Here is a 14,985-nt window from a genome sequence, read left to right on the forward strand (position 1 = left end):
AGAAGCAAAAATCCATGTTTATTTACCTTCTTTCTGCCCATTGTCATCTGTGAGAATATCTTAACAATTATATGAAGTACAGAGCGCACTGTGATAACAGCTGTTCCAGAACCAGAGTGATTTCTCTCCTTAAGAGAAGCAGACAAATGATGCTGCATGGGGTTTTTTTGTTGTTTTTCTTGGTTTGTTTTTTTAAGCAATTACTTCAGCCTGGGACTCTGTGAAAGCAGTGCACCTTGGCAGCAAAGCTTAATAATGAGAAAAAACTGTCAGCAAAGTGCTGCCTTTCTTTCCCCTTTTCCTAACCAAATAGGAAAATAACAAAATAAGTCTGGAATGAGGGACAGATTTTGTGATTAAACAGATCTTGCCCAGGGAGTAGGTCCACTGGTATTAGCAAGACTACTTCACTTTCGGATAATTGCTCTAAATAAGGATTCTAGGACCCGACTAGAAATTGTAATCAAATTCAGTGAGAATCTTAGTAACATTGGGCAGCACCTTTGCTACTCAGTACAGAATGGTGATTGTCTTGCTGCAATGTTTGACCTACTGTGATTTCCAGCACAACCATGTTTGCCATCTCTGAAAATTAGGGCAGTGGGTTACAATTTTAAGAAAAAGGAATATAAAAGTGGCATAATTGCCATGGGGAAGTAAATGGCATTTACTCATGCCGTTGAGTAAAAGGGAGGAAGTATTTGTTGGTCATTATGGCTGTACTGTGAAGAGGTACATGGAAGCAGAGTAGTATGGTACAAAAACAAGTGGGTACTTGATGGCTCACTGAGTAAACAATGTTCAAAGGAACCATGTCACTGGGGACTCTCATTTTTTCCTTATTACATAAATGATTTTTTCCCAAGATAACATGATCTTGAGTTACAAGTAGGGTCGTTTATGAAGTGCAGAGAGGGTGGGTATTGCTTCCATAATTGCCGAGGCAGAGCCACGAGACCCTCGCTGAGGGCTGTAAACCAAAGAGCAATTTTTTTCACTGTCATATGTCAGCACCCACTTCAAAGAATGTGTAGCATGTACTGGTTAATACAGCACAGCTTGAGTTCTCCCCATTTTGTGTTATTAGTATATTTTCCCCGTGGTGTGAGTTGTTGTTTAAACCAATACAGATTCTGAGTCCTTAATACCACAGAATTCTTCACTGAACAAACAGCCTCTGAGAATGTATTAATTTTGTGTTTTCCACTGAATATGAAATGTTTCTCCAGTTTGTCCATTTCTTGTCCAGAATTATTATAAATACTTTTTCTTAGATTTATCAAAACAGTATTTTTTTTCCTGTTGAAAAGCCAAAGTGGAAGAATTTGGTTTTACATCAATTTAATGTTAAAAATTCTAATATAAAAAGGCTATGAAAATGGTATAATGGAAAAAAATTAAACATGGGAAAACAAGATCTTGGTAAATCTTTGCAAAAAGTACTGAATCACAGTTGTCCCTTGTTTTCGCTCTCTTACCCCTTTCTCCATTTATTCAGAGCCTTTTAAAAATTGATTAGCTGAGACCATAATTTATACTCTGGATAGGCTTCTGAATTCAGTTATTCAGGTTGAAATTGCCTCATATACATGTGTATATATATACAGATACATGTATAAAAAATATGCTAACTGCATGTTTCACATTGTTCAATATATCAGGTGTGCCATTTGCAGAATTTGATATTTTTGGAGTAGTTGGTGTAAACAGACATTTTATGTTTTTGAGTGCAGTTTCAAAGAATTGGGTTTGATTGCTCTATGCAATTCTACAATCAGTATTTTCCTAATTCTCACTAACTCTTGATATGTGAATATTTCGTCTTAGAAGAAAACAGCATGGATGTAAATTAATCTACATTTTCATCAGTAAAATTGATATATGTAAGTTTCAAAAAAAATCAATTCTACTTAACTTGGTTTGAATTTGAAAGGAAAAAAGAGCATGAAGATTGCCAAGAGAATGTTGTTTCAGTACCATGCGGTTTCAGTGTTTCAATAGACAAATGCAAATAAATTGACTCGATGTGATGGTGAAAAAGACATTTAACTGACCTGTTTCAGAAACTTGGGTACCCCAAAAACTTTGGCTGTGTTAGGGGTATATAAGCGCTGTGTCAGACTTCAGGTTTATAGAGCACAGGAGTATAACACGAGATCCAGTTTATCTTGTTATATTTCCATAAATTTTTTCCAGATTTTTTGTTTGTTGTGATAGCAAGAACAACCTGGAAAATGATGCAGACAAATCTTGACAAATATTTTAAACATAGTACTTTTAAAAATGCATGGCTTTTGTTTAACTCATGCTGTATAAACATAAAAGTCAATACTAAGAATTTCTGCCTATATAAAGGCAAACTGAGTTCACAAAAGTTGCTTGGAATTTATACATATAGTGATTTAGTCCTAAACGTTTCTGGAATATGCTGTTTCTGTGTCTCCTCCAGCTTCTGAGTGCCTATACAAATACTTTTTGAAAAAATTCTTTGGCATTTAAAACCTGAGCAATCCTTAACCCTTTAAAAATAACTTGTATTTCTAGCAGTGTCAATGTCTCCTAATACAGAAAATGAGAGAACTGTCAACAAGAGGGAGATTTAAGAAGACAGATATTTTGTTGTAAGCTAGTAGAAGGACACCGAATACGTGTTCAGCCATTCTTGTCACTGGAAGAGGCAGACATGCAATGCAGGTGAATTTGATCTCAATCTGCATCTCCTTCTAAGGATCTTTGGTAACCAATTTCACGTGTCTGCTCTCCTCTTCATAGTGCTCAGCCTCTGTGCTTGTTAACTGTACAGTCTACGCCAGCCTTGCTTCTGCTGGAACAGGTTTCATACAGAGAGCTAACAATGAACGGTTTAGTTAAGCACATTGACAGAGTAGGTACTGGGGATCTGCTGAACAACTGACATCTGGGAGGAGCTTACTCTCTGTGCCTTGCTGGATGGACACAGTTCTTGTCCATATATATGGCAGTATTGTATATGTCAGGGTTTTCAGAGTCTTGGCTCTTTGGATACACACATACAGCTGTTGAATAGACCAAAGAACCAGCCTATGGAGACAGGTAGAGGAAAACGTCAAGATGATCAGCTGATGATACCCCTCATTCTTTCCTTTCAGAAGACCTGTGCCAAAACCTTACTTTCTGCAATCTACCTGGCAGTGTGAATCAGTAGCAGTATTTGTTTTGATACAGTATTCAGTGTGCCTGTTTAGTTTTTTTATTCAATACGATATTAAATTATGGTAAAAAGAGTAGTATAAATATCACAGCTGTTTGCAGAGGTTTCCAGACAATATAATTACTCAAAATGTTATTGTCCTCTGCAGAAAATAAAACAAAAAAAATGCCTTTCTTAAGATTTTTTTATCAAAATTAAAACCTACCAAAGGCAGCTTAAGCAGTACAGAAGAAAATCACTTGAAAGAAACTGGTCTCTGTTGTGTTACTGGTGAATTAAGTCACTTGGAACTTGTTTGTTTTGCGTGGTTTGAGATTTTTTTCCTGATGTTGTCCTTCAAAATCATAGTATGGAGTTCAAAGAAAACCCTAAAAAATTTTTATAGGAGTTTTTTTACTGTTATAAATAGACAAAAATATATAAAAAAGAATACTTTTATTTGCGCAGTAGGCTTTTGACAACTTTTTTTTCTAAATAATGTATTTTTAGGTACAATGTAAGCACTGAATGAATCATAGAATCATAGAATCAGCCAGGTTGGAAAGGACCTCCAACCCTTGATCCACTACTGCCATAGATACCAGACTATGGCACTAAGTGCCACATCCAGTCTCAAAAAAGAATTAGTAGCGCTTCTTATTAGTGGACTTTTTAGCTTAGAAATTTTTAAGTAGAATTTTACTGACTTATGTAACCATAAGGTTATAGGGTCAAGTTAAATCCTTGATTAATGTCATGGATTTGGTCTGTGGCTTCATCACATATAGGAAATTAATTCATTTTGAGGTGGTGGAGAATTGATAATGCTTTGAAAAAATTATAATACCATAATTACAGAAGTGAAGTTACTGCAAAGAATATACAGGCTCATAAGAAAGAATCTTAATCAACAGAAGTTAGCTAAATTCAATCTCAGTGCAAGACATCCTCCAGCTTTGCCCAGGTATAACAGAGTAAACTTCTGGAAAGAAATCAGAGATAGATTAATTGGCATTGCTAGTGAAGTATTACTTTGCTTCAAGATTACAGGTATATGACATACAATATATGTTTCAGAATTCCTAAACTGTGCAAGTTGCTGTAGTACCTTAGATTTAAGAGCTTTTCTGAATACCTCTGTGATTTCTCATGTGTTAAAAAACTAAGCATGTGGGAAAGCATTTTGAAGAATCAGGGCATAATATTCCTTAATAATACAATTGATTTCTAAGGGACTAGTTATGGAGAAAAATTTGCTCATCTTGAGAAAAGGGTGGCAGAACTCTGCATAATAAATAGAATTTTGGAAAAGACACTGGTTTTTTATAGTCTATTCCCTTGACAATCTAAGACTGCTCCTTATAATGTTGAATGCTCTATTTTTTAGCACTGTGTTTAATTTCCTTGTAAATTACTCAAACTATGGTTCTGCTACCACTTCCCCAGTCTATATCATAAATCAGAATGTGCATGTGCTTGTTTGGTATTGCTCAATAAAACAAATAACAACAGATCTGAAAAAGACATCAGAAAACTGCTTATTCTTAATTTATGTGAATGATTGCTTATTTCACTGTTATGTTTAAGTGTATAATGACTTCTGCCAGAAGAATCTGACACATATTGCATTTGATTAATGAATGCCATTATTTGCTATTGGCCTGAAATATTTATCTTTATTTAAATATTTTTTTTCAGAATGGACAGTTTTAAAATTAGATTAAGCACTTCTGTATAATATCTATTTCTACTCCTAGACAAATCACCCTTTTATTCAATTAACATTACTATTCCAAGCTTTACCAAGTAATTTCCCAGTAATGTAGTATAAAACTGTTTCACTGTTTGCAACAATCAACTTCTGCACAAAAATCAGTTGAATAGAAAAGAAAGAAATCATAAATGTGTTGATAATAATATGAGACGTAAAATGAGTGTGTACATTTTTGTAAGATGAATCCTTAGATGTTCTTGAATTGTGTTTTTCTAATGAGTACTTCTGGGTATTGGTCAAATTCATCATGTCTTAATTGTTGGTATCATGAGGATGCAGTTGCTCTTCCTTTTTTTATTTTCCTTTTTTCATGAATTTACAATTCAGCAGTCTAAGCTTAGAAGGAAAATAAACATGAATTAATTTTGCCAAGTAATTCTAAAACTCATTTTAATTAGTCCCTTACACTCTACAGTTAACCGTGATTGCATTCCATATTTTAGTCTTTCTTGCTTTGTATAAGGAGAAATACTCCTTACTAACAATGTTAGTAGAGTAGAAGAATAAAATGATGCATCTTTCTACATTAACAGTGCAGTTCAATTTTCCAAGCTCCTCTGATCAAAAATCTTGATATGTCAATTTTGCTAAATTTTGCCATCTACCTTAAGTATAACTGATTACATTTCTTGATTTAAGGATTAAGAAGTCAATGAAAAAGTTATCTGAGCAGGAAGACAAACTCAGTCTTAGAAAATGCTAATCTGTGACTTTCATTACATCTGATTCTGCTTACTGTATCTGACTATTAATACTTAATTCTTGATACATTACAGATTCTGAAATTAAAAAAAAAAAATCTCTGTTTGTATAAATGTATAGATCTTAGAGCTCCTGTAGGTAGAAAATAGCTTCACAGAGATAAATTGATTCTCAAGCAGGGAAATACTTTTTCCCACTTATGTCCTACCTTGTTTAATATCTTATGGAGCTTTGCATCTACAAATTCTGCCCTTGGAGAACAATAGTCCTACTCCCTTGGAAACTGATAGAAATTTTGGTCTTGGTTTTGAGAGGAGCCTATAGTAATAGATCAGTTTGTGTGTTATTTCTGAAGATTTTTGTTCTTTATATATGAGGTAAGAAATTCCAGTCTAAGAGCTAGAGTCTTCTACAAAACTTGATGACTCTACGAGAGGTCCTTGGCCAATACTACATGGTACAAAACAGCTGTCCAGTGTGAGTCGTGGCAGGAGAATTGTTTTCAGATTCCATCAGTGATCAGATCTCCCCCCAGTGTCACACAAAAACACTGGACACAGATGATGCAGACAGTGATGTTGGGTTTGCATGTCAAAAGTCTTTGCAGCTGAAAGGCACCAAGGTTCTCATATATGATTAGCACACAAGCCCTGTGGGGAAAACATCTGCTCCTCCAAATGGGATTACAGTAGAACTGCTGCTTTCCCAACATGTATTCCATAAAATGGAACCTGGGCAAAGTTTATGGTTGGTTACTTTGTAGTTTACATCTTTTCTTTCTGTATTATCCAACATGTCCACCTTCACTCTCTTTTTCATTCTCAGGAGAATCTGATTTGCTTATCAAGTTCTCTTTCTCTCTCTTTCTCTCCTTTTCCCCGGTTTTTCCCCTTCATCCAGATGGAATGCCATTTGCTTGGTGGGTTGGCCGTGCCAATGAAAAGCATCTTTACTGGGGAGGATCTCTTCCGGGCATTCAACAATGTGCATGTGGACTGGAAGAAAGTTGTCTGGATATGAGATATTTTTGCAACTGTGACGCAGATAGAGAAGAATGGTAATAATTTTAACATGTAAATGGCAGTGTCTGTATGAAGAGCTGGTGATAGGAAGTAGGAAAGGAAGGGTTAAATCCTTTCCTGATTCACAGTTCAGGAAGATTGAATGGCTTGAGTATAATCAGACAAGAATGAAAGTCAAACTAGAATTTGGACTTCTGATTTCATCTTAAATTTCTTTTTTGAACCGAAAACAAGATATCTGGCTGAAACATGTTGCTGGAATGGGTGGTCTTCAAAAAAATATTTCTCATTGAATGCTGAATCCAGTAACTGTATTTGTTTAAAAATTTTTATTCAGTTGGAGCATTGCATGAATAAAGGTTCTGGGAGATTGGTTCACGGGCATATATCAGAGGAGAAAATTCAAGCACAGACAGCAAAAGTCAGGTATAGCTAAACAAGAAATATGTACTATTAAAAAGAACATTATTTTTCCTAAGAGACAGTATATCTGTATGTGCCTTAACATTCTTTTACATTGGATCCCAAGCTTTTTAAAGTCAATAATAAGACTTGCTTTGGCTTCTGTAGGCTTTGGTTTAGTTTCCATAGGAAGTTTTTGTTACAGTATGAATATTCAAAGCCTTCCCTGGCTTTTGACTTTTGGTGTGCTCTGATGCTGCATGAATTTGGGAAGGCCACCTCACAATCTTCTCTCATTCTCTGCACCTTCAGAGAACTCCAACCACCAAGAGATAGTTGGTGAACTTTCTAATTAATTCCTAATTGTGTTTGAGGGGACTGAAATGCCAGATGAGTGTTGTTGGAAGTGCAATTTGAAACACTCATGTGAAAACTCTCATTCACTCTTACTTTTGGACCACTCACTGATAGGAGCTGCTGTCCTTTCTCTGAAAAAAAAGATATTTTAACCTTGAGTAGTTCAGAAATTATGAATAACAGAAGTAGACAAGAAATGTATTACTGTCATAGGCTACTGTGTTTGAAATAGTGTCCAAATTATCCCCGTGAAACCTTCACTTAAAATGAGTAGAAAGGAATCGTAAAGAGTCCTGAAATGCAAAAAAAATAAAATCAGAAATTACTTGTCACTGTAAGTGTTGGGTTTTTTTGGTTGCTTGATTTCCAGACAGTGTGAGTATTTGCCTGGACCATTTATTTCCCTGGGGTCACTATTCGTTTTCAAAAATCATAACTGTAAGGGGATTTCTTCAGGAAGATGTTTATGTAAATGTTGGCTTATGAATGTGATTTGTATAGAATAGGCTGGCTGTGCATGTTAATCTATCTTTTCTTTAATGTTTGTTTATCAGATGCACTTTTGACAAGGTTTACACATGAGCATCGAGAGCATCTGTTTTTACTAGTGCTTGGCTCTTCATAATCCACATTCCATTTTTCAGTGAGCTACTTCTCAAGTAGAACAGGGTGTTATGCTGGCAGACATTGGGATTGCAGTCTGTGATTGCAGGACTGCACCATTAGGTCATACAAACCAACGCAAGGTGAAAGCTAAATGCAGTTCTATAATGTTTCAGCTAAGTCTCCTCAGGAAATGAGACCCAAGCAAGTTATGCTATGGGTGTTTATCTCCATTTAAACCCCACACCCAATGATTTTGAATAAAAAGACACATTTCAAACATCTTGAAGAGAGAAAGAGAAATCTCGAAAGTATTACAAATTACACATTCTGTGAAAATTTATGCCAGGCTGAGGGGAAAAAGCCAATTCAAATGCACAAGAAAGAAGTTAAGGAAGCATACACTTCTATTAGATTTTGGAAAACCCTCATGGGAGGGAGATGTTGGAAATCATGCATCATTAGCTTGGCAGCTCACAGAGCTACTTGTTTCTCCTAATTCCATGATAATAGCAGAATATGCTCAGAAGTCTCCTCCACTAAACTACCTACTATTTGTTGGTTTGGGGGTTCAGTTGTTTTGGCGTTTAATCCATGAGAAATTTTTACTTTGGTAGCATTCTAAATTGCAGATTGTCTTTTTAAAAGCTGAAAAACCCCTGACCTTTATGAAGAGTTTCTAAACATAAGAAATTTCATGCCTCTTGAAGATTGCTTTTGTGTTTCCCTGCTAGAACACTGACCCCCTGATATATAACGAGCATTAAAACCTGAAACCTGCTGAGATCTGAACTGTGACTTTAACCTGCTATACATTATAGTGGAAGGAGGAAGACAGCAGTAGATGCATTTATTTGCCTCGGCATGAAATAAAATGGGTGCTGCAGAGTGGAAAACCAGAAAATCATTTTTGCTCTTTTAGATAAATCATGCTGCTCCAAGGTAGAAACTCTCCAGAACAGTTGGAACGTCCTTCTGAAGAGGAGACAGGCCTAAAATTTTGCTTTGATTTGCTTTCCATAGACTAAATCTTAGGTATAGAAGGAGCTACTAATTTCTCAGAGCAGAAAGAAATCATAAACAATGGAAGGCAGACCTGACAAAGTCCTGAGCCAGGTGTTTGGCAGCACACAATATGCACTTCTAGGCATGCTGACTTTTAAATGATATCTGAGCAGACACCTGAGCCAGCTGCTATTTTTGGGCTCTTACTTGACAACAAGTTAGTCCCCCTGGCCAGATGAACAGGAATGTATAATTAAACGTGCTCTATGGGGAAGGCTTTTGTATTTTTCACCTTTGTTCTTATTAAAGCATTATACTGATAAGTATCTTCTTCCATCCAGCTCCTCATCATACTTCCAAGCTCTGCAGTATGATTACAGCTAATTCTGTCACTGCAGGATAGTGGAGCATTTACCGGAGAATGGGAGAAGATCTCTGATGAGGAAGCAGAGGCATAAGTTGCCACCCTAAGTTTTTGAACCAAGCAAGGGATCTGGAAAGGTGTCAAACGCTCTTTGACTGTAGTTTATGCGTGCTTCAAAAAAAAAGAGAAATTTCTGACTGTTGGAAAAACTTGCTAGTGGCTGGGAACATTCATAGGGATCCAGTGGCTTCATGTTAAAGCTAAATCTAGTTCATAAAATGTTTTATTTTTCTTTCTTCCTCTTCCCCACACTGAGAGTAGTTAACTGTTGGAACAAGTTGTGTGTAGATGAGGCAGATTTGCAATTTTATTTCAAAACACATGCCCTCTTTTAAACAGAGGATGCATTCTTGATGCAGGCATAATTGGGGAAATGTGTTAAACTGATCTAAAGGATAAAGCATTACTGAAATACAGACAGGGTAGTGTTATAATGAGATTGTTTGGATTCTTAAGTACCTCTCCCAGGTTTTCTTCCATCTCAAGCAAAGTTCTCTTGCCTTGGCAATTAAAGCCTTGCTGCTCACCAAAACCTTGCATTTAAATGGGAGGAAACTTTTCCATGCCATGGTGGTGCATGACTGTCCTGAAGTCCATTTCTGGTTTGATCTCTTTAGAATCCAATTTCCACTTCAAATGAAAAGACTTTAGTGAAGCCAGTCATCACCTGGAAACCCTGTGAATTTAAAGAACTTCACAGCTTTTTATTTTGTATAGAAAGAGAGGCATCTCCGGAACTCATTTTGTAAAAGAAGCTCAGGCATCTCAGCAAAGCCTGTTGGACTGTTAATTCCAATGAGTACCTGATTGGCCATCTTTTATTTCTATTCTCCAGTCTTCCTATTCAAACTGTAGGAGTGTCCTCTTCTTTTGTCTTCCAGAATAGTCTCCTTCACTGGGGAACTAAGCCTTTGCCATTTCCAAAGAGACATGCGATCACCTCTTTATCATGTCTTTGGGGCACTCCATGGAGTAAGGAAACCACAGGACGTGAAAAGGAGGGGAACAAAAGGGAAAATGGATACTGCTATTGTCAGACACACTTTGTCTTGCAGAGATATACTGAGCATATCCAGCCTTGTTTGAGGAGGAGCAAAGCCACATGGAAATGAACAAAGCCTTGCTTGGATGAGCTATATTTGTGCAAAGCTGTGCCAGAGCCAGGATGCTAAAACTGGAAGGGCTGAGGAGAGCAGGGCAGAGAAACCCTGACGAGCTCAGATTTGACAGGTTTTGTTTGCTCAGCCACTATCCCACACTGAATCCATTCCCCCAGAAGCAGTGCAGGCAACTCCACAGAGCCTGTGAGCTCATAAATAAACCCTGCCAGAGGTGACCTGGCCTGTATAGAGCTGTCTTGGATATCTGCTGTCATGACTGCATTTGTCAACAAATGAGAAGAGCTGCCTGCAGAGAGCTGACTGTAGCAGGACCCTGAGGTGTCAGGAATCAGTTCTTTACTATCATTACCAAACTCTGTACCTCTTCTCTAGTTCAGCCAAATATAGGCAATGCATCTTGCCTTCAACTGTTACATCTGTTATACAGATCATGGGTAACATAGCAATTAAAATTTATTGCTTTGGATTATTAATGGTATGTCCTGCACAGGCCCCAAAACTTCTTCTGATGGAAGCCTGTTTCACAGGCCCATCCCTTATGCACTTCATTGCCATCTGCTGATTCCATTCCCCAAATGTGTGGTAGTCATGAAAATCTGTACTGAATATCTGAGCTACTGAGGCTCTGTTCCCACTAGAGTTTTCATTAATGTACAAGAGGAAAACGTACCAATAGGGGATAATATGAGAATAAATTATATTTAATGGCACCACTGTTCTACCATCTGTTAGAAAAAAATATGGAAATGGCTACCTGGAGATTAGTGATTTATGATGGCTCACACTGTTAGGACACCATAGAGTAAGAGTTTGTTGAGCATGCTTTTATTGGTAGCCAGGAAGAAGAAAAATAGTTTCATAATGTTATGATCAAAATAGTTATTTGTCATTTATAGGTAAGTTTACCTTTACTGCATCCTAAAATATCCAGTTGCTGCATTATCACCTTTAGCACTGCTGTGTTTGCAGCAAAATTTTTTTTTCTTTTTTAAATCGGCCCATAAATAGAGCATTTGTTTGATGTGTAACATGCCTCATAGCTTATTAAGGAAGTCTTTTGGGTAGATGCAGACGTTAATCTTCAGACATGGATATCCATGACATCCACCTTTATTTAATACCCATAAATAAAAAATGTTCAGTGATTTAATTTAAAGGGCATTATTGGATTTGTTTTGTTTGGGATTTGCTTGTGGGAAATACAAATTGATACTATCCTTTAAGTTAAGAGCTCAGAGAAATATCTGTTCATTGAGGGTTCTTTCCACCTTCAAAAACCTTCAGATTTTCATCTGAATTTGTGCCAAATTGAGTGCCAAGTCAGATAAGCGAGAGGTCTACTTCTCAAGTTTATTAATTTATTTGTACCATTTTCTGTGCATACAGCACTCCTTTCACGGAATTGATTAAACCTACCTTGATTTTTTGTGAAATCAGGACTTAATTTACGTTCCTGGCCAAGGAACATCACCCCCGCAAGGATGTTCCTCAAGTGAACTACCCTCCTGTAGTTCTCAATGCTGAGAAACAGGACACAGTGTGATGCAAAGGACATGCTTGGTGGAAGTGGTCACAGAGTGTCATGTGAAATACATGAACAGAAATAAAGTGGTGGGTTTGGCTAACCCGAGGAGCAGCTGTGGAAAAGAAATATAATCTGTTTTTAAGTGTGTGTTAACTGCTAAATTAAAATACATATAAGTAAAAAGGAGCTCTGGGAACAAACACAAAAATGATTAACAAGGTTTTATTTTTTTGTTTAAAAGACAAAATCATGTATATGCACATCATAGTGTAGATGCTTTCTATCAGAAATTAGTAATTTTATTTGAAAACTGTAGTACATTAAAAGTGATCCCCAAGCCCCCTTCAGGCAAAAATTCCAAATGTTTTGTCCAGGCCCTGGTATATTTGTATTTTGTAGTGCCACAGCAGTGCCTCCAGGAAGTTATTGTGCAGGTACATGAAGCTCTTCTGCTCCTCTCTCAGGAATAATGCATTACATTTGAGAGGCTGCCATAGTGTACCACGTAGAGAAAAGGAATCGTGGTGCTTTGTAAGTGGAGTCTAAAATAAGTTCTAAAATAAGTATTCAAGAAATACCAGGAATTTGAAACATTCACAGTGTCTTCAACTTTCTTATCTGCTTTTGTCAACTGAAACATCCTAGGTGTTGACTTTTCAATAAAAACTTAATTTTCTACCATAAAATAATAATAATTAACTGCAAAAATACATATGTTGTTCCTGTAGCTGGTACATTCTCTGAAGGACAGAATATTTTCCTGATAGGTTTTATTTCAGTGGCTGCTTGTGTGAAAATAAGTATTATTGTATGAGGGGATTTTTTTCCATGTGTGAAAGAATAAAACATATAAAATATGCTATTTGAGCTTGAAGAGAAGCTTGATTGAGTTTTCAAGGCATTAACAAAGAAGGAAGATTTTTATTAGTTCTAGAATATTTTTCTCTCTCACTGTTGAGCTATGCTACTAAAGTTTGCTGTGACACTGGCATATAACTAATAAAAACTCAATCATAAAATTTGATATAGAGAACTTCATGCAGTATAACAGAATATCTCATAAGCAATGCAGTTTTCAGAGACGTGGAATAGATATCTTTAAAATGTCACCATTTCATGTTTTTTTGTAGATATTTTCAGTGCTAGTTGTAGGAAGATACTGATTTTTATTTTAATCCTGATCATAGCTAGTAAAAAGACTGCACTATATTTTGAATTAAAATAAATTTGCAGGAGGTCTCCCTAGATATTTTGTGATTTTTGAAAAATTTATTTTAAAAACGTAAATGCCAGCTTAGTTATATTCTTTCCTAAGAAATACTCAAATAGTTCAGCTTTTGTTACATCTATTTCATAATGCGTTGAGAGCATTTACACTAACTTTCAAGTATTGATAGAATAAGCTATAGGAGTGTGCTACCGAGAGTCTGCCGTGAAGAGATTTGGAGACCATGTACTTTTGATTTCTACATGGTAGTTTTCCTTCTGAGTCTGTATTGAAGGCATCATTCTTCCTGGTGCCTGGGAATTTCATCTTGCTGCACTTTACCTGCAGTTATTTGCATGTCAGACACCCACTGAAGTAAGAAGAAAATGTTAGGGTCAGAGAGGGTACCTCTCCTTTTCCCCTTGCCACTATGAGACAATTAGTTGTGCTGCATGCAATTAGAAACAATGAAAAATAATGCAATGTATGCAGCCTTTATAAAAAAAGATCAAAATACTTCTGTTTTTTTCTAACATTAATCAGAGGAGAGCACTTAGCCAAGCAAACATCCAAGGTTGTGTGACAGAGCACAGCTGCAGTGTTCATCCTGATTATTATTTCTTTGCTGAAGTCTGTGTTCTTTCCCATAACTGACACTACACCGAGAGGTATGTTAGTGGAAGTTGGCATTACAAGCAGGATACAGGCAAATCTGGGATCCTGCCTGGAATGTCAGACTCCCCGGCAGTAGTATCACTCAAAAAGTGATACCTGTTTCCTAAGGCATTGTGTCACACCTGCCTGGAAGAGCAGGTTTGGATTACTGGTATTTTGGATATGGTCATTGTTACCATCCCCATGTATAGCATGAAGTCTTTCACCTCTGAGCAGAGAGGTGATCTGGGCCATACAGAGGTAGAGATCTTTCCTTCCTCTAAAACTATTGAGATTTGGTTCTGTGAAGGATGCTGTGCCATGCTTATGTGCCCAGATGTACGGGATACCTTAACCTTGAGAAAAGAAACTAGGAGAAGAAAAAAACAACACAATGGAGATGACATTCAGTAGCACTCACCTCTCTATTGTCAATCGATAAAGAAATACCTCAAAAGGGCAGTTCTACTCTGGTAAGGTCAGGGTTGGGTGCCTGAGGGACTCAGCTGAGTTCATGAAGTACAGTGGGATGAATGCACATCTGTATACCCTGCCAGAGTCAAAGCCACTGGATCAGTTTAAGGACCTGAGGGCTGCTATGAAACACCACGCTGCATTTTGGGGGCAACAATTTGTCCAGCACACTCAGGGTAAAAACAAAGAAATTATCCTTTAGGAATCTTTGTTTCTTTTCTCTTCCTTTTTAGCAGCCATGGGTAAGTTAGTCGCAGCTGAAGAATAAGCTCAGCTAAGCAAACAAGAGAAGTTTGACATTGTATTCAGTATTTCAGTTGCTGAACGAAAATTTCCACTGGCAATAATACAAAGGACTGATTCAGTCAAAACTCCCTCTGCCAATTCAGCCAGTTTTGCAGTGTGCAGAGTCAGTCATGTCCCAGCCATCTTGAAGTTGGATCAGTAGCCGTCTGGCTGCCCTGTGCTAAGTGTGCTAGATCAGGCATCGCCTGTCCTCCTCCTGCTTGGGTAAAGCATAAAGCCAGAAGAAATGCTGTTATCTGT

General features: G+C 37.0%; 1 protein-coding gene across 2 annotated transcripts in view; it reads left to right on the forward strand.

Annotated features, from left to right (window-relative positions):
- Nucleotides 1-14,985, forward strand: part of CNTNAP5 (contactin associated protein family member 5) — a 293,699-nt gene that overhangs the window by 225,534 nt on the left and 53,180 nt on the right. For both annotated transcript variants that reach the window (XM_039381219.1, XM_039381218.1), the window contains exon 14: nucleotides 6,546-6,702. In XM_039381219.1, coding sequence (XP_039237153.1) covers nucleotides 6,546-6,702 — 157 coding nt within the window. The remainder of the gene's footprint in view (nucleotides 1-6,545; nucleotides 6,703-14,985) is intronic.

Source organism: Pipra filicauda, unplaced genomic scaffold (assembly GCF_003945595.2).
Source record: "Pipra filicauda isolate LSUMZ 115617 unplaced genomic scaffold, ASM394559v2 scaffold218_size1660888_pilon, whole genome shotgun sequence".
In the NCBI taxonomy this organism is placed as follows: Eukaryota; Metazoa; Chordata; class Aves; order Passeriformes; family Pipridae; genus Pipra; species Pipra filicauda.